The sequence below is a fragment of the Castor canadensis genome, chromosome 4, assembly GCF_047511655.1.
Source record: "Castor canadensis chromosome 4, mCasCan1.hap1v2, whole genome shotgun sequence".
In the NCBI taxonomy this organism is placed as follows: Eukaryota; Metazoa; Chordata; class Mammalia; order Rodentia; family Castoridae; genus Castor; species Castor canadensis.
Window position 1 is genome coordinate 91,929,165 of NC_133389.1, and position 24,994 is coordinate 91,954,158.

Below are 24,994 nucleotides of genomic sequence, written 5' to 3' on the forward strand. Positions count from 1 at the left end.
AACATAATTGCAATACCAATTTTGAAAGAAACTTATAGTGGTGATATGTCACTGTTGATTTGCATGGTCTCTGAAATAGTTTCATAGGTATGGGACTTTTAGGATTCTCCAGTTTAAACAAAAATCTATAAACAACTTTTATTTTTAAAAAATTAAAGGACATTAATTAAAGGTATTTTTGAAGCATACCTGAAATAATTTTAGGAGTTTGGATTTCCACAAAACCTTTGTTAATTAAAGTTTCTCGGAAGAGATGGCAGATGCCAGACTGGAGATGGAAAACTGCCTGACTAGTTGATGTCTGTAAGGCAATAACAAAATCTAATTAAATCAATTTGACACATTTACTGAGCACTCACCACGTATGCTTGCACTGTTGGAAACCTAAAGGCAAACAGAACTATTCTTGCTTTCAACATTTTTTAAGTCTAGTAGTAGGGGAGAAGACAACAGCACACAAATATAACACAAGTCAGAAGGTGATAAAACATGCTGGGAAGTAATGACTACCTATGACTACATAAAGTTATTCTCACTAGAAATGCCTACTAAGCAGATGTTTTAATTTGTAAGAATTCCATAAAAGAAAAATATTTCTTAACAATTAATGAAAAAACTTACTTATGAATTCCCTTAAGTGTGTTTTTTTTTAAAGGCAACTCATTAAGAGAGATGTATCAATGTCTGTACAGCACACAAATGCTCTCCTAAGGAAAGTAAGATTTTAGCAATGAATAATGAATGAATAAAACCACCATGTACTTTATATTAATCATTATCAATAATACTTTAATTACAGACAATCATGTGTTTGTTCTAATTATCTCAAGAAGACAAAACAATAAAAGGGGTAGGTATCTTATGACACTGATTCCCAAATGGTACACAAAGCAATAGCAATGAAACTCTTCTGCACCACAGTCACCTTTTCTATTTTCTCTCCCTTTCTCTCCTTTCATTCTCAGTTCTCTGGTCCCACTATTTTACCTCAGCTTCAATCAGGTCCCACTATTTTACCTTCGGCCTCAATCAGTCAGTAAGCTCTAGTAATTATCTTTGTTTTATACTAACTATAGACCATCTGATCAAAAGAAGTGGCTTCTTATCTGTAGGTCATGCCTAACAGCATTTAAAAAATTAGTTATGACTACAGAGGTGTTTAGTAAAATACCTGACCTCAAACCACTAAGTTAGCTGAGGATATAGCTAAGTTAGTATTTAGGAACTTGAATTACTTGCCCATGTCAAAGGGCTCATTCCTGATTCAGTGCACACAGCATTCTGAGTTTAGACAGTAGCACTCTTTGAAAATTCTGTGTTATTTCTTTCACCGTAAAGATGCTACATAATAATCTTAATAATCTTGAATTTCTTTCTTTTTTTTTTTTTTTTCAGTACTGGGGTTTGAACTCAGGGTCCACACCTTGAGCCACTACACTTTTTTGTGATGGGTTTTTTGAGGTAGGATCTCTTGAACCACCTGGGCTGGCTTTTAGTTGCATTTCTCCTAATCTCTGCCTCCTGAGTAGCTAGGATTGCAGGCATAAGGCACCAGCACCTGGCAATCTTGAATTTCTGGAGATCAGATTTAAATGAATTATTCATGTAAACTGGGACATACTTAATAATATTATTTATAATTCAAATCTGAAGATACAAATCAATAATTTCTCCAAAACAATGGAGATTATTTAAAAGATGTATGTAATTTGTTAAAGTACTTACTCATTTTCAAGATGTCAACATTTAAATAGTAAGACTTGCAGTCTTCTTCTTTTTTTTTTTTTTTTAAAAACACTATGTGGTTTAGGGAAACAATCAGTTCATCTAATCACAACAAACTACATGTTATGCTTTCAAAAACCCAGCACTTATTTAAAACAAAAAGCTGTTTCACTGACAGTGATGCACATAGAGAGACAATTTCACTTCAATTCAATATATTCTGAGAAGGGCACTGGATATATTTTACTGCTACTTGCCTCTTTTAGCTAAACTCACTTCAACTTCTTAGCAATGGGAAATTAAATTTGAGTTGATTGTCATAGCTTATGTTACATTAGTTTCACTGATTACATTTTTAAAAAGACATGCTGTGAAAAAACAACCCCCCCCCCCACCAAACCACGCTCTCATTTTTACTTTGCAATTGTATAAACAAGTATGCTGCCATGTGCCAGTGGCTCACACCTGAAATCCCTGCTACTCAGGAGGCAGAGATTAAGAGAATCGCAGTTTGAAGCCAGACTGGGCAAATAGTTTGCCAGACCCTATCTCGAAAAAACCCATCACAGAAAAAGAGCTGGTGGAGTAGCTCAAGGTGTAGGCCCTGAGTTCAATCTCTAGTACTGCAAAAACAAAAACCAAGTACGTTAATGTGTAACATTTGTGAAAAATGAATGTGTCATATCAAGTATTTTTTTTTTCCTCATTACGTTCTTCAAGGCACTTGTTAACTGGTATAAAGACAGGAACATACTTGAATAGACAGTGAATACGGTTATTAGGACATTCCAATACATCCTAATTTCTATCTAGTGTTTACATGCCAGAGAATATTCTCTAGCACATTCAATCTTTTACATGGTTTAATTTAAACTTTGTATGGTGGTGCAAACCTATTAATCCCAGCACTGGAGAAGTTGAGGCTGGAGTACCGTGAGTTCAAGGCCAGCCTAGGCTACACAGTGAGACTGTCTCAAAAAACAAACAAAATAAGGTTTTAGAATTGTTAATCATAAAGAATGAGGATAGGTATCAAGTTAAACAAAAGGGAGTTAGTAAATATATGTTCTTTAAAAGTAATTAAGAAAAACAAAATATTTCAAAGTAAATCAACTATTTTGATTATACATATTAACAAGAATGATTGCAAAGAGAATCAAGTTTGTTAATGAATTAGTCTAGAAGATAAAAAGTTATTATTAGAGCTGGGTGTAGTGGTTCACAGCTGTAATCCCAGCTACTTGGGAAGGCAGAGATTGAGAGGATTGTGGCTTAAGGCCAGTCCTGGCAAAAAGTTAGTAAGACCTCTACCACCAAGCTGGGCATGGTGGTACATGCCTGTAATACCAGCCACATGGAGGCACAGGTAGGAGAATCACCATCTGAGGTAGGCTCTTAGGGGTAAGGAAGGGGCAAGATTGAGACTCTATTTGAAAATAAACTAAAGCAAAAAAGGTTGGATTGTAGTGCAAGTGGTAGAGCCCTTGCTTAACAAGCACAAGGTCCTGAGTTCAAGCCCCAGCATGGCAAAAAAAACCAAAACCAAAACCAAAACCCAAAAATAACCCTTACTTATTAGGAGGCTTAAATATCTCTGCATGGACATTTGCCCAAAGGAGAAGACTGTCCTCAAGTCCAGATTGGTCAGTTAATTTAGCAGAGGAATAGTGCTCAGCAGACTGAATCTGTATGGAAAACTTTCTGTACCTTCTGCAGGTTCATCTTTCAACATTTGTTCCTCCTTCACACAGTATTATCATTATAGTATTATATAGAGGGCACCACAGTAAAGGTGATCAGATTCCTCCAACACAGGATTCCAGCAGTGTTCAGGTTAAATCTGGCCAAGACACTCCAACATTTATCCATTCTACTGTGTGACAGATTCCACAGGTAAAGCATGCATTTCCCAGGGATTGGCCTGCGGTACACACAGCAGTGCTGAGCATACCTCAAAGACTGTTTTTATTGATGTAGGCTAACAGTTACAACATCCATAGGACACTTCCCCTGACTATTCCAAACCCCCTAGATCCACTTTCATAGAACAGCAATAGCGGTGGTCATTATACACCTATGATTTTTACAGCAGTCCCAAGTTCCCAATATTCTGTCCACTGCATGCATAAACCAGCACTGCTTAAACTTATCTTTTGCCTTCTACTACCATTTCTGTCTTACTGTTCCATTTGTACTGTTATTATTCTTTTTTAAAATCACAACTTAAAACTTGTCTCATCCTAAGCAATAATACCTAGGAAAGCATGGATTTTATTTGCTGGTTATATTACACAGCTATTGAAATATAAAATGTGCTTCTTTCTGTGTAACACTCAGAAATCATTGAAAAACCATGAAATGTTATATAAATTTCAATATACTGGCATCAAAACTATACTGTCAATATAATCTCTTATACTACAAGACTGCAAAAATTCCTTAGGAGTGTAGATTTTGATTTGCTATTTGGAAAAAAATTATTTAAAGTAATGATCTAGGCAATGAGTTAAAAACTAGGCACTTTATTATAAATCATCTAATTGTTCTATGGTTGTTTCAGAATTTTATGGCTTTGTTAATGGACTTATAGAGAGGGATGGTGAACAGGCTTATTTCCAATCAATTAGTGGGGGCTGTGTGGAGCTCTGGTGGCTATTCTAAGCTCATCAGGAATAGTATGAGGTATCCTGTTGACTAAAGGTTTTGTTTTTGCATGGACATGGGAGGAAACTTATTTCATGTACTTGCCTTGATTTAAGGGGCTCATGGTTTGTTCAAGAGAAAAGAATGGTAGAACTTACAAAGAAGATAAAGATAAGTAATTTCAAAGCAGAAAGTATATGTAACTGGTAAGAAGAAACTTCAGCCATAATAGCAGATACTGACCATGCATTAACCTTCAGGTAAAAGTGGGGTTCTTAATAAGCAATGATACACACGCTTAACTACTCCCTTTGCCCCCTGAATATAATTGCACATACAGAAAGGAATACGCTACAGAAATATATAGTATGGGCTACTGGTAGTGTGGTTTCAGATAGCATACTGAGGGTAATGTGTTATATTGGTGGAGAGCCATGGGATATAGCTGGTTTCTAGCCATGGAAATTCCATGAATCTGTTAGTCAGTCAGTCATTCAGTCACTCTCTCTCTTTCTCTCTCTAGTGGTAATGGGTTCTGAAATTAGGGCCTTGTGCTTTTTAGGGAGGTGCACTACCACTTTGACCATGCCCCCAGCCCTTTCTCATGTTAGTTGTTTTTGAGACAGGCTCTCATGCTTCTTGCCTGAGGCCAGCCTTGGGCCCAAATCTTCTTACCTATGCCTCTCATCTAGCTGGGATTAGAGACATGCACTACCACGTCCAGCCTGTTTATTGACATGGGGGTCTCACTAACTTATTTTTCTTTTGCCTGGGCTGGCTCTGAACTGTGATCCTCCCAATCTAAACCTCCTGAATAGATGGGATTGCTGGCCTGCCTCACCATGCCTGCTCCATGGGTTTCCTACCTTCCTGGGTAGAACTGGGGTTTGAACTCAGGGCTTCGTGCTTGCAAAACAGGTGCTCTACTACTTGAGCCATGCATCTAGTCTTCCATGGGGTTCTTAAGGGTTAAATTGCTGTGAGTCCCAAATTACCTACCCTTTGGTCATGATAAACCAAGTGGCGAAAAAAGAGCTAATATGATATATTGGTGGCAACCCAAGGGATGGCATAACTATACTAAGGCCTCATAGGATACTCTTACCTCCCCAAGAAAACTTAAGAGTTCTTTGAAGGTAATCATTATATACTCTACAGGCTTTATGCAGCATGAAATTGGGAATAAACAAAGTATTTTGTTGATGAACAGGTTCAGTATGGAGTTTAGATAAAGAAGTAGACTGTAGTTCTGAACCAACTACAGTAATTCATTTTCTTCTTGGGAAAGTATTTATTTAAAGAATGATTTCCCAAGAGGGAAAAGTCAGTATCTACCACTACTCTGACAACCTTTAGCTGTACCTAAGAGTAAGGAGAAATAAAGAATAATTCTGATTTTAATAAAACTCCCCTGAACAGGGTCCCAGAAAACCCTCATAATAATCTACTATTCTTATATAGGTGAAGCTAATTTGCCACAGAAATCCAGAATATGAGCAAGTTGAGTGCTCTGTAAGATAAAGTTATTTAACCTAATTTTTCCAGGAATGAAATACTTTTTAATCAGGCCACCTACCTAAAAAGTTCATATAGAAAGCAGAAGTTAGGTTATACTAAACTACACATGAAGATATATCTTAGAATGTTTCATATTATAGAAGAATAGTAATTTTGCCTTTTACTTGCAAATTTTCCAACCTTTGACTTTGGTTAAGATGAAAACAAAGAGCTGTTTTTGTAAATTAAATTGCTTAAAGATTTAAAGTACAATGGTACAATGCTTCCCAAAATGCATATTCAAAGCAGGGATCAAAAATGCATGCTGGGCTGGACATGTGGTATATACCTGCAATTCCAGTTATTTTCATAGCAGAGGCCAGGAAGATAGCAGTTTAGGCCAGCAAGGTAAAGAGTTAGCAATATCCCATCTCAACCAACAAGCTAGATGTTGTGGTACACACTTGTAATCACAGCTACACAGGAGGCACAGGTAGAAAGATTGCAGTCTGAGAGCCAGCTCTGGGGGTAAAAAAGCTCAAGACCCTAATTCAACAATAGCTAAAGCAGGGCTGGGAGTGGCTCAAGCGGTAGAACACATATCTGGCAAGCACAAAGGCCTAAATTCAACTCCCCGACCCCCCAAAAGAAGCCATCTAGATTCTAATGTGAAAATTCTCATCTAGTTTCCTTCATTTCTCTTTCCCTCCTTACCCTTTTCACTTTTTTCTTGAGACAGGGTCTTACTAGGTTGCCCAGGATGGCCTACAACTCCTGGGTTTTTAACTAATCCTCCTACTAGGGTAGGCTTTAACCTACACAAAAGCTGGGAATACAGGTGTATTCTACCACACCTGGCAAAACTCTTAAGTTTTCAATGGTAGCAAATGAATTTAAATTAAAACAGTAACAACAAGAGCCAACCAAAACTTCTCTGGACCAAATTCTAGAGGCACAAACCAGTAACAATTACGTGAACAAATAGCAAAGGCAAACAGTATGATTTCTAGCTCTTATGGCCAAAACATATGAAAAACATGAGGTTTCTAGCAGTATCAAGAAATTTTTAAGGCTGGGTGGTAGTAATTCATGCCTGTAATCCTGGCTACTCAGGAAGCACAGATCAGGAGGATTGTATTTTGAAGCCAGCCTGGGCAAATAGTTCTTAAGATCCTATCTCAAAAACGCCTGGGCAAATAGTTCTCAAGATCCTATCTCAAAAACACCAGACAAAACGGCTGGTAGAGTGGCTCAAGTGGTAGAGTGAATGCCTAGCAAGCATGAGGCCCCCTAAGTTCAAACCCAAGTACCCCCAGAAACAAAACAAAACATAAAAACAATGACAAAAAAACCCTTTTAATTACTTCTCACTTTTCTACATAAATTAAAATGGAGAAGGTAAAAACAGACAAAAAGCAAAGAATCTGAGAAACACGGAGAGTATTGTAAGGGCAGAAGAGTTGGAAAGAACTCTTAAGGTGATATGGAATTTGAGAGTTAGGTAGAAAATGTAAACAAGGAAGATGTGGTCAAGCATTAAGAAAGAAAGAAAGATGACATTGGTTTTACTAAAATGATGAAACCACTGAAATCTTTTACTTGCAACCAAACTAAAAAGGAAAGAGAAGACCCATGAGACTATTGTATAAACCACCAGGGACTTCTTTATTATTAATTCTGTGCTCAGATCAAATTCAAAGGGTTGAGGTATTACTCATCTGTACCTGGTTGTTCTAAAACATGCTCATAATTTCTTCTACATTTTGCAGTGATATTAATGGTTACATTTCCACTTGTTGACTAAACTTGTCCAAAACAGACATCACCTGGAAGTGACCCATTTATTGGCATTATGATCATTGGTCATTTTAAAACAAAGCAAGTCAGCTTGTTAGGAGCTCTTTTTAGGAGAAAGGTCAGTCAAAAGCGTATATTGTTTCTTATATTATTATACTTCTATAGGGAAATGCCAATTAGCTTTATGGTATTCCTGCCCATCTCAATTTTGGCATAACTATATCACTAATAAGTAAATCAGACATACCCTAAGATCAATGACTCTGTTGTCTAATCTTGTATCCTGGTTAACAGTAGCTCTTCCTTCCTAAAAACAAAACACAACAAAACAGATTTTACTATTCTTTTGAACACATACACATATACACACACAACATTTTTATTTTTATTTTATTTTATTTACTTTTTATTTTTATTTATTTATTTTTTTGTGGTTCTGGAGTTTATTATTTTTTTTTCTTTTTCTTTTATTATTCATATGTGCATACAAGGCTTGGTTCATTTCTCCCCCCTGCCCCCACCCCCTCCCTTACCACCCACTCCACCCCCTCCCTCTCCCCCCCACCCCCTCAATACCCAGCAGAAACTATTTTGCCCTTATTTCTAATTTTGTTGTAGAGAGAGTATAAGCAATAACAGGAAGGAACAAGGGTTTTTGCTAGTTGATAAGGATAGCTATACAGGGTATTGACTCACATTTGATTTCCTGTGCATGGGTGCTACCTTCTAGGTTAATTCTTTTTGATCTAACCTTTTCTCTAGTTCCTGGTCCCCTTTTCCTATTGGCCTCAGTTGCATTTAAGGTATCTGCTTTAGTTTCTCTGCATTAAGGGCAACAAATGCTAGCTAGTTTTTTAGGTGTCTTACCTATCCTCACCCCTCCCTGTGTGCTCTCACTTTTATCATGTGCTCATAGTCTAATCCCATTGTTGTGTTTGCCCTTGATCTAATGTCCACATATGAGGGAGAACATACGATTTTTGGTCTTTTGGGCCAGGCTAACCTCACTCAGAATGATGTTCTCCAATTCTATCCATTTACCAGCGAATGATAACATTTTGTTCTTCTTCATGGCTGCATAAAATTCCACTGTGTATAGATACCACATTTTCTTAATCCATTCGTCAGTGGTGGGGCATCTTGGCTGTTTCCGTAACTTGGCTATTGTGAATAGTGCTGCAATATACATGGGTGTGCAGGTGCCTCTGGAGTAACCTGTGTCACAGTCTTTTGGGTATATCCCCAAGAGTGGTATTGCTGGATCAAATGGTAGATCAATGTTTAGCTTTTTAAGTAGCCTCCAAATTTTTTTCCAGAGTGGTTGTACTAGTCTACATTCCCACCAACAGTGTAAGAGGGTTCCTTTTTCCCTGCATCCTCGCCAACACCTGCTGGTGGTGGTGTTGCTAATGATGGCTATTCTAACAGGGGTGAGGTGGAATCTTAGCGTGGTTTTAATTTGCATTTCCTTTATTGCTAGAGATGGTGAGCATTTTTTCATGCACACACAACATTTTTAGAAGCCATGTTTACTAACAGCAATGAGAATGAACAGATGCTACTGCTTTTCCCTCTCTTTTACACCCCCCAAATCCTTGCCTCATTATTGGGACATCAGAAGAATTAACTACCTGTACCTTTACTGTTCCTGGATTTAACCTGCTAGACCTAGGTAGATGGAACAGACAAAAGGTGACATAGAATAGTGCTTCTCAAAAGTGTGGTCTGGGAACCACAAAAGGTGCCTGAGACTATTTCAGGGGGTCCCTAAAGTCAAACCTCTATTTTCATAGTAATACTTTTCACTCATTCTACATGAGGATACTGAGGAGCTTTCCAAAGGCTACACAATGGGTACTACCACAGCAGAGTAAATTCACAGGCAAAATGAGAATCTAGTTGTATATTAAGCTAGACATCAATCACAAACATTGGTTGATATGACATTATTTCTTGTTTTGGAAAATATGTTATTTTTATTTGTAGAAGATATATACAAACTTATAAGTTTCAAACTGTTATTTTTAATAAATAAAATTTAACTCCTGTATTTTAAATATTGATGACACACGAACAAAACGAAGGCTTGGAGGGGGTGGGGTCTTCAATATTTTTAAGAGTGTAAAAGGAATCTTGAAACCAAAGTCTGAGACATGCCGGTGGAAATTATTTACTTATTTATTTTTGCAAAGCTGAATATTACTAGGCAAGCACTCTACCACTTAGCTACATCCCTAGCCTCTGAAAGAGTAAATTTAAATAGAAATGAAGCTCAAATCAATTCACAGGCATGTTTAATACAAAAGTAGAACATCAGGTTCTCAATGTTTCACAAACTAAATATACAGAGGAAGCATATTTCGTGAACATAAATTTTACCTCGTCTCCTTCAACCTCAGGCCGAATGGCATCATCCAGCTGCAGGGGCAGGCGAGGTTCAGCCAAACTGATCACATAAATCTGAAAGTGAGAAAAATGCCCAAAATAGCAGGAAGCACACAAAACCTAGTATCTTTTCCTTAAAAACAATCTACGGTTGACTTAATTATGAAGCAATGTTTGCATACATCTTTAAACTACTTGTTGAAATAAAAAAAAAACACATTTTTCACTTATAAAATGGAGATAATAAGTTCTGCTGTAAAATCAAACCATTAACATATGAGTTGTGACTACAGCCTTTGGCCACTGTAGGACCAAATTCAGTCCAGCTCTGCTACATTCTTCCTTCCTTTTCTCATTCTTTCCTTTTTCATGTATCCCTTCATCCCACTTCTTCATCAAATGTTACATCTTATTTCCTCCTGCTCTTCTGGTTGAGGACTGCTATACAAGATGTTTCTTTTACGTTGTGAAAATCTCTCAATATTCACACACATTAATTTCATATTTTAGTGATTAAAAATCAATTAGATCACAAAGACTGAGCTAGGGTTTTTCTGACTATTCTTAAACAACACGTTACCAGCTGGGCATGCACACCTCCCAGCAATATGGGAGGCATAAGTAAGAGAATCAGTCTGAGGCCAGCCCTGGGCAAAAACTCAACACTTTTAACTGAAAAATAACTAAAGCATGAAAGGGCTGGGGGCATGGATCAAGAGGACCTGAGTTCAAACACCAGTACTGCTAAACAAAAAAAGAAACCCAAACATGTTACTGTATAACTTGTACCCACAACTATGGCTGGAAAATTTGCTAAAGTACAAAAGGGAAATATGCTTTATTTAAATTGGAAAAGGGACTGTATTCTTCCAGTTTGCATATCATATTTAGCATTTAACTCAGACACATCATAGAGTGTCAGAAGGATACTTCAGTCTTCCTTATAGTAAAACAGAATTATTTGTCACCATGCACTATACCCAAGTTGTAGGACTCCCTCTGATAACAGAAACTTGATCTTCAATCCAAATGAGGAGAAATGAAGAGCTATTTTGTCTACTTATAACTAGTAGAAATTCACCATCTCCTTTATTAGTGCTTAGCACAAAATATATATAACCAGTAACTGCTGGTTGAATAAATGTTAGAAAAAGTCACTGCTCATAAGGTTCTACTTTCTCTTTAAGGCTTATACTTTATGAAATACTTTTATTTTTATTGTGGCAAAACTTGTAAGCTCTGTAGGCTTTATATTAATTATTGATAATTATCAAGGGTGTGTTGCATGCTAGATTACAAGAGTATAAGAACGTTCTTTGTTTTTCTTGTGCTGGGGTTTAAACCCAGGGCCTTGTGCACATGAAACAAGTATTCTACCTTTGGGTTACATCCCCAGCCCAATAAGAGTATCTTAAAAGCACACTGGTTTTTTTTTTCGTATGTGCATAAAATGTTTGGGTCATTTCTCCTCCCTTCCCCCCGCCCTCTCCCTCTCCCCCACAACCTCTCGCTACCAGGCAGAAACAATTTTGCCCTTATCTCTAATTTTGTTGAAGAGAGAGTATAAGCAATAATAGGAAGGACCAAGGGTTTTTGCTACTTGAGATAAGGATGGCTATACAGGGAGTTGGCTCGTATTGATTTCCTGTGCATGTGTGTTACCATCTAAATTAATTCTTCTTGAACTAACCTTTTCTCTAGTTCCTGGTTCCCTTCTCCCTGGCCTCTGTCGCTTTAAGTTTTCTGCATTTGTTCCTTTGCATTGAGGACATCAAATACTATCTTGGTTTTTTTGGGGTTTCTTGCCTATCCTCATACCTCCCTTGTGAAGCACACTATTTTAATCACTAAAATTTTCTTTATTAAAGTGCTGAAAAAAGAGATTAGCTGGAAGATGGGGAGAAGAGTGTCTTTCTTGGTCAACATAAACGGGCTTCTTTACAAGGCTGTACACTTGCTGGTGGGGTCACTTCAAAATAAGACAGAGGACAAAGTATCTCTCAAGTTAGCTCAGTAAAAAGATGAGACTTTCTATGTTTCGTAGTCCATGATAATTGATTTGTTAAATATAACTTCATATATGGGCCAGTGTCTGAATCTATACACCTGTCAGTCTACCTGACACTTTTATGTATACTTATGCACACATACAGAAGACTACTTCTTAAGAGAAATTTAATGATGCATATTGTAGACATAATTAAAATATAAAACTGAGATCTACAGGTTCAAAGCTGCATGGTTTTATCAACAGTATTAAACTGGTGTGAATTTACTCATGGTATATTAAGTCAATGATAATGAACCCCCTATTTTTATGCCTGAGAAGAAAAGAGATAAGGGACAGTCTTGTTAAAAAAAAAAAAAAAAAAAACTGTTGGCATGTGAGACCAATATGGGATTGTCTCTTTTGAATTCCCCATGTTATAAAAATATTAGAAATATTAGGATTGTAATAAAACATGACTTAAAACTATAATTAACCTTTGAAGCATGCCATCAGAAGAAAGTTCATAGGAAGAATAGTTCCTAACAGTGAGTAAAGCTTTTTGGATGTGTTTTATACTTTTTCCTTATGTGACCATAGTGGACTACAAAAATGGCTGCAAAATTTCTCCTACTCCTTAGTAAATGATGTTACCTCTTGTCCTATTAAGACCTGCAATCTATTTCTCCACCCTTCAAATCTAAGTTTTGCCATGTGGCTTTGACCACATGTGGCAAACATGACATAGGAAGAAGTCTGCAAAGTGCTTGTGTACTAGTGCTTTCCTTATTTGCCTCTGGGAGCTGTCCTGGTACCCTATCGACATCTTGAGTTAGCCTGCTGGATAAGGAAAAGCCATGGGAAAGATCCCTCATATATTAGCGAGCCCAGTCAACACCATGTAGAGCAGGTAAGACATTCCAGAAGGGCCCACCTGTTCTCAGAATCATGAGAAAATAAATGTTTATCGTTCTAAGTCACTAAATATTGAGGTGATCTGCTATATAACAAAAGGTAATTGGTTCATTAATCAACTAATAAAGTTTAATATTTTACACGAACTCAAACTGTTAAGAACACATAGGTTACACACACACACACACACACACACACACACACACACACACACACACACAGTGGTTCTGGTGACATGCCTCAAACCCAGGGCCTCATGCATACTAAACACACACTCTACTGCCAAGTTGTATTCCCAGCCCTCAAATTTTATATTTTGAAAAGTTACCTTCTGAACATGTAACTCAACATCTTGCTGCGTACAGCTTCCAACTTTCTGATTTACTTTTCTCACAACGCCTTCTACATCTATGATGCTTTCTTTGTTGATGCTGTCAAGAGAAAAAAATCTGCAACTGTAATCATCTCATTAGAGGTGTCAGAACTCATTTGGTGTTTAAACAGGCAGGTTGAATATGTTAAAATTCTTTTTAATACAGTAGTCACAACTCAACTTACTTATAATAACCTATTATATAACATACCCTTTTGAGATTCCTTGAAGAGATGATCATAGTAACCATGTATGATAGATACTCAGAACATAAAAGGTAATAGGATCAACTGAATTGTGAAAAGTAGTAAAGTCTGAATTATTTATTGAAGAACATTTTCCTCACTATACTTGAGATTCACTAGGATCAGCATTTCATATAGCGAGAAACACCGGCTTCAATAAATGCAATTACTGGTATGTAATGGAATTAAATAATAGAAGGTCAACTGAAAAGATTTCAAGGTAATAAGAAGGGATTAGGGTGCTGCTTTACAATTAAATCTTCATTGCCTGTAGTTTCTGAGTGTACTTTGCCACTGGATTTGTAACAGCCTCACTCTCACTTAAAAGAATGCCTAGATGGAGCTTAATATCTCATGAGTGAAAAATAAATACATCTCCTGGGCAGCTTATTCTTTAACAAACTTAAATTTTGAACACCAGACACTCAAATTCTGAAATATAAAAATATTATTATTTGATCGCTGGTATATAACCAAGGTAAAAAAGGTATAATCTAAAATGGTGATTTCCATACAAATTGTACTAGTTTTACTTTTGTGTATATTCTTTTTTTTGGTGGTGGTACTGGGGTTTGAACTCAGGGCCTCATGCTTGCTAGGTAGGTGCTTTACCACTTGAGCCACTCCACCAGTCCTTTTATGTATTGGGTATTTTTGAGTCAGGATCTCTCAAATTATTTGCCTGGGCCGGCTTCAAAACAGAGATCTTCTTGATCTCTGCCTTCTGAGTAGCAAGGATTATAGGCTGGAGCTATGGGTGTCCAGCTATTCTTGTGTATATTCTTATATTGACAGAATGTGTTAGAATATAGTTGATGAAAAGGAGATTCGACTTCTAATGGAAAAATTCTATTCATTCTGATGAGGAACTGGGTCTTTAGTAGTTGTAGTGCTATTAGACATTCCAGAAACTCACCAGTGCTTATCTTACATAAGAGGCTACCACATCCATTTCAGTGAACACTTACTCAGGGTTACAAAGGGGTCAAAATGAGGACATTAGATAAAGAGCTGTGAAGTAAGAAAGAAAAATTCTGACTTCACTTTGTTGTCTGTCAAGAATCAATCCTTTGCTTGTCACCAACTATCTCATAACAAAAAATTTAACAGTATGTATCTTTTCATTCTCTTAAGTCTGCACTAAAGCTATCACCTAATGTCTAGCTAAACTCACAACTTGTTATGGCAAAAACAATTGGCCAAGATAAGGCTCTTCTGAGACCTGAAGGGATCAAGAGGCTTTACTGTACTGCTAATAGCGCTTTCTAACACTGGCAATCTAGTGTCTTCAGTGTGACTGCCACCTAGCAGTTGCCTCACGTGTTTACAAGAGTAAACCTAATTTCTGGTATATGCTTCAGGTCTTGTGAAAATTCTACTGCCTGTTTCACGTCTCCAAGAGGAAGGTTTTTCTCCTCACTGATCAATATGTAGTACTGCTTCATCAAGTAGCTTGCCCTAGCCTAACTAGAGCTTCTGCTATGATCCCATACCTTACCTTACCCTGTATGACTCTCTTGTAGAAGGCAGCTGATGGTCCTCTGGATCTTCCATTACCAGATAGTTTTCTTCAAGCCATTTCAAGTTATAGATATATATCTACTCTTAAGGACTGAGTTTCATGCTAGTTTCCTTCCAGAAAGAAGCTGGAATGTGGTTAAAAGTTACCTCTTGCCCAGGGCTGTCTGGAGATCCAATGAAAGAAAACAAAATTTTCTCTTCTTTCTCCCTCAAAAGTACCAGATGACCTTTTTTACTTTTTAAATTTTGTATAATTTAGTTACAATATCTTTATACATCCAAATCTATGTCTTTATCCCTCTTTGTAGAAATGAGTGAATTCAGAAGAAAAACATTAAAACCACAAGAGATTTGGGTTATACTAAAACTTGCTAGCTAGAACTAGTAAAAGGTTATCTGAAGGTTTTACTTGTGTTCCTGTGTATGTGCGTATGCATAGCCCCCTATACACAATTAGAATCACAAGGATAGGAATACTTGAATATGCTTCTGACAGAAGGATAAAATTTCACTTTCATTACAGAAATAGTCTAATTAATGATTTTTATTGATTTGTATGTGAAGATGGCACAATAGTGCACACAGGCTATAGTTTGACTGTCATAAAAAGACTATTAAGGTTTCAGTTTTACATTTTCAAACTAATATGCTACTACATCTATATTATGAAAAAGGGTTGTATCTAACAGGCAATTAGAAGGGTTAGGGTTTTAAAGAGGAGGTGGCAGGGGAAAAAAAAAGTCCATGGTAGAAAGTAGAGGAACTCCTGGGAATTATTTTATTTCAGGAGAAATAGATGAAGCAAAGTAAACACATCTTTTCAAGAGCTAAGTCAGCTATTTTTATTATTACCACCCTGCTGAAATACACTATCACTGCATTGTTTCATACCTCTTTCATTTCCCAACCACCCCTTTCAATCTCCATATAATTAATCACTTAACAGAACAAATTAGTATAGCCTTAATATGAAAATGCCCTAGCTAACAGGCACAACAGATTTCCTGTCATCCATTTGGAACTGTCAACCACCAATTTAATAGTTTAGTTCTAACTAAAAATGTCTTTATAGAATAAGTTGCAAAAAGTACCATTTTTCATATAAAATATTTTATAAAAATATATTGAGTTAGCTATCAAGTGTTAATATAATGTATAGCTAATCAAAAATTATAAAACATAAAACTTGGGGGAAAATGAACTACTCAATTATCTGAAGGAAAATAATTTCATCTTTCTAATAGTAATGACATATACTTTACTCCTTATGGCTTCACTACTTAAGTTCAATGACACTTTCATTATCTGTAATTTTATCAGTCTTCATTATCAGTTTTTGTATCTTATCACGTAAGAAGCAAGAAACGTCATTTTTTAATTATTTTTTTAATTCTAATTTTTTAATTATTCATATGTGCATACAATGCTTGGGTCATTTCTCCCCCCGTGCCCCCACCCCCTCCCTTACCACCCACACCGCCCCTGCCCTCTCCCCCCACCCCTTGATACCCAGCAGAAAATATTTTGCCCTTATCTCTAATTTTGTTGAAGAGAGAGTACAAGCAATAATAGGAAGGAACAAGGGTTTTTGCTAGTTGAGATAAGGATAGCTATACAGGGAGTTGACTCATATTAATTTCCTGTGCATGTGTATTACCTTTTAGGTTAATTCTTCTTGATCTAACCTTTTCTCTAGCTCCTGGTCCCCTTCTCCAGTTGGCCTCAGTTGCTTTTAAGGTATCTGCTTTAGTTTCTCTGCGTTGAGGGTAACAAATGCTAGCTAATTTTTTAGGTGTCTTACCTATCCTCACAACTGCCTTGTGTGCTCTCACGTTTATCTTGTGATCAAAATACAATCCCCTTGTTGTGTTTGCCCTTGATCTAATGTCCGCATATGAGGGACAACATACGATTTTTGGTCTTTTGGGCCAGGCTAACCTCACTCAGAATGATGTTCTCCAGTTCCATCCATTTACCAGCGAATGATAACACTTCGTTCTTCTTCTTGGCTGCATAAAATTCCACTGTGTATAGATACCACATTTTCTTGATCCACTTGTCAGTAGTGGGGCATCTTCGCTGTTTCCATAACTTGCCTATTGTGAATAGTGCTGCAATAAACATGGGTGTGCAGGTGCCTCTGGAGTAACCTGTGTCACAGTCTTTTGGGTATATCCCCAAGAGTAGTATTGCTGGATCAAATGGTAGATTAATGTTTAGCTTTTTAAGCAGCCTCCAAATTTTTTTCCAGAGTGGTTGTACTAGTTTACATTCCCACCAACAGTGTAAGAGGGTTCCTTTCTCCCCGCATCCTCGCCAACACCTGTTGTTTGTGGTGTTGCTAATGATGGCTATTCTAACAGGGGTGAGGTGGAATCTTCGTGTGGTTTTAATTTGCATTTCCTTTATTGCTAGAGATGGTGAGCATTTTTTTATGTCATTTTTTGACCATTTGAATTTCTTCTTTTGAGAAAGTTCTGTTTAGTTCACATGCCCATTTCTTTATTGGTTCATTAATTTTGGGAGAATTTAGTTTTTTAAGTTCCCTATATATTTTGGTTATCAGTTCTTTGTCTGATGTGTAGCTGGTAAATATTTTCTCCCACTCTGTGAGTGTTCTCTTCAGTTTAGAGACCATTTCTTTTGATGAACAGAAGCTTTTTAGGTCCCATTTATCTATGCTATCTCTTAGTTGCTATGCTGCTGGGGTTCTGTTGAGAAAGTTCTTACCTATACCTACTAACTCCAGAGTATTTCCTACTTTTTCCTGTATCAACTTTAGAGTTTGTGGTCTGGTATTAAGATCCTTGATCCATTTTGAGTTAATCTTGGTATAGGGTGATATACATGGATCTAGCTTCAGTTTTTTGCAGACTGCTAACCAGTTTTCATTGAAGAGGCTGCTTTTTTCTCCATCATATATTTTTAGCGCCTTTGTCAAAGACAAGTTGGTTATAGTTGTGTGGCTTTATATCTGGGTCCTCTATTCTGTTCCACTCATCTTGATGTCTGTTTTTGTGCCAGTACCATGCTGTTTTTATTGTTATTGCTTTGTAATAAAGTTTGAAGTCAGGTATCGTGATACCTCCAGCATTGTTCTTTTGACTGAGTATTGCCTTGGCTATTCGTGGCCTCTTGTGAAGAAACTTTTTTTAAAAAGGTCTGTTGAAATTATCAGAAGTAGGCACAACTGTTGGGTTAAGGATCAGATGACTGCTGAAGTGGAAAAATATATATCCACACAAACACAGAACAGATAAGCAGCAGTGCCACATTATACCCAGCATAGTAGTAGGTGTTATCACCATTTTACAGAGCAGGAAACTGAGTCTCTCAGAGATTAATTAGCCTACCATCATACAGCTAATAAGATTACTTGCTGATTACTGCAGCAGACAGTTCTGTTACAGACTTCAGTAGTCCAAGAATTGTGTTAACTTCCCCAGTCACTGTATTTTGATGTCCTGCTGTTGCCAGCCTCAGTAGAAATTTGGTAGAATTTTGTAGATAAAAAGAAGTCATTATTTAAAGTTATATTTATCCTAGAAGAATTAATCCCATAAACTATCTGGGAATTTGACATTAGATTTTAGAATTTTTTTTAAAGCACATCTTTATCTTTATCCAGGTTTTCAATACTGAACTGGACAAGGCTATATACAGTTATTTATCTTTTGGATTAATATCCTGTTTCAACAAAGAGGTATAACTCATGTAGGAGTATTTGTTTAAGGAGTTGCAATATACTACAGTATAATGGTGTAGGCATGTTCACCAACTTATCCACATGGACTCCACCTTCCTTTGGGCCTCAACTCTACAGAAAAATCTATTCCTGCCATAGAACTTGTACCACGTCTCTGCATAGTTTTTTTTTTTTTAAATCTCCCTTTCCCTGGCCCCAAAATTAAGTTTTTCATATAATACAAGTGTTTTACATGTATACCCAAGCCCAACAGATTTGTCTGGACCAGTGTTTGATATCAATGAGATTTCTGAGTATTGTTTTTGCTATTTTTCAGCCTTAATAGCTAATACAGCAAACTGAAAATCTAACCTACCAACTAATGAAATACTTATTTTTTGGTGCAACGTCTAGAAAGGAAAGAAAACAAAACAAGTATGTAGCTAGGTGACTCATAAGAGAAGAGAAACATACTTGTGACTCACTAGTTACCAATAAATCACTTAACCACAATGACTAGTATGGTATGAAATAAAATTTTAAAATATATGTATACAAATAATAGTACTGAATGAGCCTTAATTTCAGGATCCAAACATCTCTATGTGTGAAGTTGGAGGGAGGGTTATTTATATGAACAAGCACAAATAGCAATATGTCATTTTTAACTTTAAAAACTGCTATCCACATTAACTGCAGTACTTTATGGTAGTCACCATAACTTTAGCCTTAATATTCAACCATAACTAACACAAACCACTTGGTGACTTTTAAATGGCACTAAATAAAAATAATTTTCAAAAGAAAAAGGGGTAACTTTTTGCCTTAACTCTAGTATTAGCTACTAAACCAGGCAATTAGTGTCAATATAAGATGAGGATCCAGAAATATAAACTTGCTTAGGTATCTCAGAAAAATTTCATTTAAATACCTCCAATTTATATATACAATTAAAAACCTTAACATCTCCAGGAAATTAGATGTGCCAATCTCCTATGAAATTCACTCAGTTACTTCACTTTTATGTGCATTCAGCCATGAGAAAATTGAATTTTCCAACAAATTGGATAAAATAACGTGTTGAACAGTCTTGTGGCACTTACCTCCAATTAGTGAGTCAACTTTTGGATAAGTATATTGACAAATTGGATATTCTAGGACAGATGTTTTCTCCCATATTAAACTTCAATGTTTCTTTTTAAGGAAAAATCTCAAAAGCTAAAACCTGCTAGCAGTATTTTCTAGTTAGTAACGCAAAAAATAAGCACCTCAGATTTAATATCTAAAGTAAATGCTAAGATTGCTATTTACTTAAGACATTAAAAGTGACCTCATATTCTTCCTTTTAAATGATTAGGAAACCCCAGCTGCAACTATCTGATATTTTTAACAGTGACGTCCTAGCTTTTTTCCATCTGGTATATGGCCGAGGGAATAGAGTTAAATGCAGGGCCTCATGGAATTAACATGTAAATATTATTACTTCTCCCACTTTGTTGTGTACAAGTTTACATGTTTCAATGTCCATTTGTCTTTAGGTGGCACTATTCAAAATGGAAACATGTTGAGAATAAACAGTGCTTATGGCTGCAAGCATTTCACATATAAAAATTGATCCAAGACGGAATGAAAAGTAAGTGGGGATTAGAAATAGCCTTTTCCTCATGGACATATTTCTATCTATGCTATTTTCCAAACCAGATTCTCACAGAATGGTTAGTAAGCAGCTAGAAGAGAAGGTATTACAAAAGATTCTTCTGAATCACTTCATGCTTCATTGGTCCTCACATTTCTAAAATAAGCTAAAAACATTTATAAGTAAGGATTCTCATTTATTTAAGCAACAAAATCCATCAGAATTGGTTTGGATGTTGGCTATGTGCTATTTTTAATTCTAATGGTAGGCTGCCAGAATATTAGCCAATGGAACTCCTAGAGCTTTCCAAATTTTCCCTGTGTAATTATACTTAGAAACTAAAAGATCAAGTGTGGTGGCTCAACCTGTAATCTTAGCTACTTGGAAGGTGGAGATCAGGAAGGTCACTGCTTGTTTGAGGCTATTAAGGGGAGCTAGCAAGACTCCATTTAACCAATAAAAAGCTGGGCATGGTGGTGTGTGTCTGTCATCCCAACTAAGCAGAAAGCATAAGAAGACTGTGGCCCAGGCTGGTCATAAATTTGAGACCCTATCTCAAAAACAACTAAAGGAAAAAGGGCTATGATTTGCCTGCCCAGCAAGTATAAGGCCCTGAGCACAACTCCCAGTTACCACCCTCCAACAAAACAAAACAAAACAAAACACCCCTAAAGGATAGAGAGTAAACATCCTGAAGAGTTAAATGAAACAATGAAAATACAGCAAGTGCATAAACCTTTATTTTCATTGTAAAATACAATATATACTACTAGGCGCAGCTAAGGGATGGGAATCAATCATTATTTCAGTGTGAGATTATGGCATTAGAAATTTATAGATGTTTGCTGGGCAAGAGAAACAAAGAGAAGGATAATAGTGGATAAGGGTGCAGAAGGAGTAGTTCTAGCAATGGAACATGGGGTTGGCACGAGGTCAGAAGGAGGCCAAAAACACTGGGTGAAAGGGGGAAAAATGATAAAAAGTCTAAATGAACAGCAGTCTTTTTTTAAATTTATTTTTAATTTTTTTATTATTCATATGTGCATACAATGCTTGGGTCATTTCTCCCCCCTGCTCCCACCCCCTCCCTTACCACCCACCCAGCCCCCTCCCTCTCCCTCCCACCCCCTCGATACCCGGCAGAAAATATTTTGCCCTTATCTCTAATTTTGTTGAAGAGAGAGTACAAGCAATAATAGGAAGGAACAAGGGTTTTTGCTAGTTGAGATAAGGATAGCTATACAGGGAGTTGACTCACATTAATTTCCTGTGCATGTGTTACCTTCTAGGTTAATTCTTCTTGATCTAACCTTTTCTCTAGTTCCTGGTCCCCTTCTCCTATTGGCCTCAGTTGCTTTTAAGGTATCTGCTTTAGTTTCTCTGCGTTAAGGGTAACAAATGCTAGCTAATTTTTTAGGTGTCTCACCCATCCTCACATCTCTTTCGGGTTCTCGCTTTTATCTTGTGATCAAAGTTCAATCCCCTTGTTGTGTTTGCCCTTGATCTAATGTCCACATATGAGGGAGAACATACGATTTTTGGTCTTTTGGGCCAGGCTAACCTCACTCAGAATGATGTTCTCCAATTCCATCCATTTACCAGTGAATGATAACATTTCGTTCTTCTTCGTGGCTGCATAAAATTCCATTGAGTATAGATACCACATTTTCTTGATCCACTTGTCAGTAGTGGGGCATCTTGGCTGTTTCCATAACTTGGCTATTGTGAATAGTGCTGCAATAAACATGGGTGTGCAGGTGCCTCTGGAGTAACCTGTGTCATAGTCTTTTGGGTATATCCCCAAGAGTGGTATTGCTGGATCAAATGGCAGATCAATGTTTAGCTTTTTAAGCAGCCTCCAAATTTTTTTCCAGAGTGGTTGTACTAGTTTACATTCCCACCAACAGTGTAAGAGGGTTCCTTTCTCCCCGCATCCTCGCCAACACCTGTTGTTGGTGGTGTTGCTAATGATGGCTATTCTAACAGGGGTGAGGTGGAATCTTCGTGTGGTTTTAATTTGCATTTCCTTTATTGCTAGAGATGGTGAGCATTTTTTCATGTGTTTTTTGGCCATTTGAATTTCTTCTTTTGAGAAAGTTCTGTTTAATTCACTTGCCCATTTCTTTATTGGTTCATTAGTTTTGGGAGAATTTAGTTTTTTAAGTTCCCTATATATTCTGGTTATCAGTTCTTTGTCTGATGTGTAGCTGGTAAATATTTTCTCCCACTCTGTTCTCTTCAGTTTAGAGACCATTTCTTTTGTTGAGCAGAAGCTTTTTAGTTTTATGAAGTCCCATTTATCCATGATATCTCTTAGTTGCTGTGTTGATGAACAGCAGTCTTGATGAAGTTCATTAGAAGATTAGGAAGCCTAGGAAAGGTGAGCTGGTAGAAACTGAAGTCAGAGACTGGCCCCTGGAATTTAAAACATTGAAGTTCTAACGGGCAAACTCCAAGCTGTGGCCAGAGGAGTACTTTGTTAAATGGTGTGATAGTAAAGAAAGTGAAGGAAAAGTAGCATTTGGAAATATTTAGAATAAGGGGAAGACTCGGGATGGGAGGAGCAGAATTCTAACAGCCAGTAAAATAAGATGGTTTTTAGTAAAACAACTTATTTCAGTTTGGGCTTTTCATGAACTTCTCTTCTGTTTACTCAACAAAAATAAGCTTTGGAGTCCCTGCTGGCTGCCTAATCCAATCAGAGTCCCACATTTGTTCTGTGTCCACCCATTATTTGGCCAAGTGCTCTAATGGAAGACAAGCTCATCATTTTTTGGAGAGTGTTTAGTCCTACTCCATTCCTGCAATTCACCTCAGATTAATGGTGTCATTTTCCACTTAGCTTCTTAAGCTAGAAAGTGTGATGTCACCTTCACTACATTAATTTTCCTCATTCCCACACATGAGCAGAAGAAGGCAAACAGGTAAGACTCATGTTCTTAGCCAGTCATTGAGTAAACATCATTATCTCTTCCAAGAGGACTATCAATTTTGATCTAATGTTTATTTTGAAAACGTGAATTTGTTCCAACACAATCCAAAGAGTAGGAACAATGTGAGCAAAATAACTGCCTATACCAGATTTCATCAATGAGGAACACTAGGTCAATGCAGAAAATAGTATGCAGATGAACTCAACAAAGGAGTATTTAAACTACACACATCTCAAACATCTCCCTGTGACCCGTGTTATGAACCATACCCTTCCCATCTGGTGTTACAACTTTTCCTCCAATTTCAGACAGTCTTCGTTCTACTACTTCACAATAATTCACAAGCTGCATCTCTATTTTTTGTTTTTGAGACATGATCTCATTTATGAACTTAGAATCCTCCTGCCTCCACCTACCACATACTGGGATTCCAGGAATATGCTACCACACCTGGCAAGCTGTATTTCTTTTGATGTTCACTTCCTCAAGCAAATTACAGATCTTTTTCAAGGTAAGTTGCCATATTTATGTATTTTCAGCTATTCAACATGTACAAAACTATTCAACCTACCTTTAAAAAGTTAGACTTTTACATTTAAAAAATATGCCATGGATTTTCGAGTGCTATCTGATTAACCTCATTTTCTCCACAAATCCTGACATTTTTATTGTATGAAGTTTTCACAGCACAATTTTTTTTAAGCAATGTATGTCACATAACAGCAAAATCAATGGTATATTAGCACCACACTACAAAATGCAATCTAAAAGGATACCCATACCTGAATGCACCAAGGTCTCCCTTGCTAAAGATAGAGCACTTCTAGGAGAGGATTTTAGTTTGTACAATTGTCTAACAAAGAGCCTGCAATCTGATGTAGTAAGGAACAATTTTAGTTATCAAGCCAAATTCTTTCATTTCTTTCCAAAATCCTGGCAGAAGATAAATCCTAAAATTCTGAGTCTGGGGTATTTTTCACAATTGCATATACCATACTACTGCTTTGCTCGATGACTTTGCACCTTATTCCTCACAACAATGAGTGATAAGAAATGTATAAGATGTACTATTATAATGGCAGTGCTGATTTAAAAAAAAAGAGCAGAAGCCAAATCAAAAGTGATACAATTAGTTATTAAATCTGCCTATTGAAGTTTAGGTTTCATGTTTGTAACTAACCATTTTTTTAAACTGAAATTATTCTGGAAAAGTAACTGTTATTGAACATGTTATACTATCTCAGAGAAATAGGATGTTAGAGAGGCTACAGTATGAGCCCTAGCTTCAGAGATCAGTCAAAACACTTAATACTTCAAATTTCCATTTCCTCATCTGTGAAAGAGAACAGACAAAGCAAACCAAAAAACCCAAACTCAAAAACCAGATAAACAAAAAAGAAAACCTACAACTAAAACAAAACAGTCCCTACAACTCATAGGATCAGGCAAGAAAATGAAGTATGGCATTTCACAGCTCTACAGGAATAGCTAGCAATTACTGCTACTATTATAAGCAAGCCTGTTATTTCCCTGTAGATTAGATCTAGAAAATGCTGGTGACTGCTACACTATGCCTTTCAGACTGAATACAGGGCCTAATAAAGAAGAGCATAAGTATAACAATTCATTTTAGACTTTGGAAACCTGGCAAG

The 24,994-nt window shown here is 36.8% G+C and overlaps 1 protein-coding gene across 1 annotated transcript in view; it reads right to left on the reverse strand.

Annotated features, from left to right (window-relative positions):
* Dars1 (aspartyl-tRNA synthetase 1) overlaps positions 1-24,994 on the reverse strand; it is a 68,775-nt gene that overhangs the window by 20,278 nt on the left and 23,503 nt on the right. Inside the window, exons 5-8 of the mRNA XM_020156687.2 lie at positions 13,278-13,380; positions 10,042-10,122; positions 7,910-7,969; positions 190-301 (exon numbers count right to left, since the gene is read on the reverse strand). Coding sequence (XP_020012276.2) covers positions 190-301; positions 7,910-7,969; positions 10,042-10,122; positions 13,278-13,380 — 356 coding nt within the window. The remainder of the gene's footprint in view (positions 1-189; positions 302-7,909; positions 7,970-10,041; positions 10,123-13,277; positions 13,381-24,994) is intronic.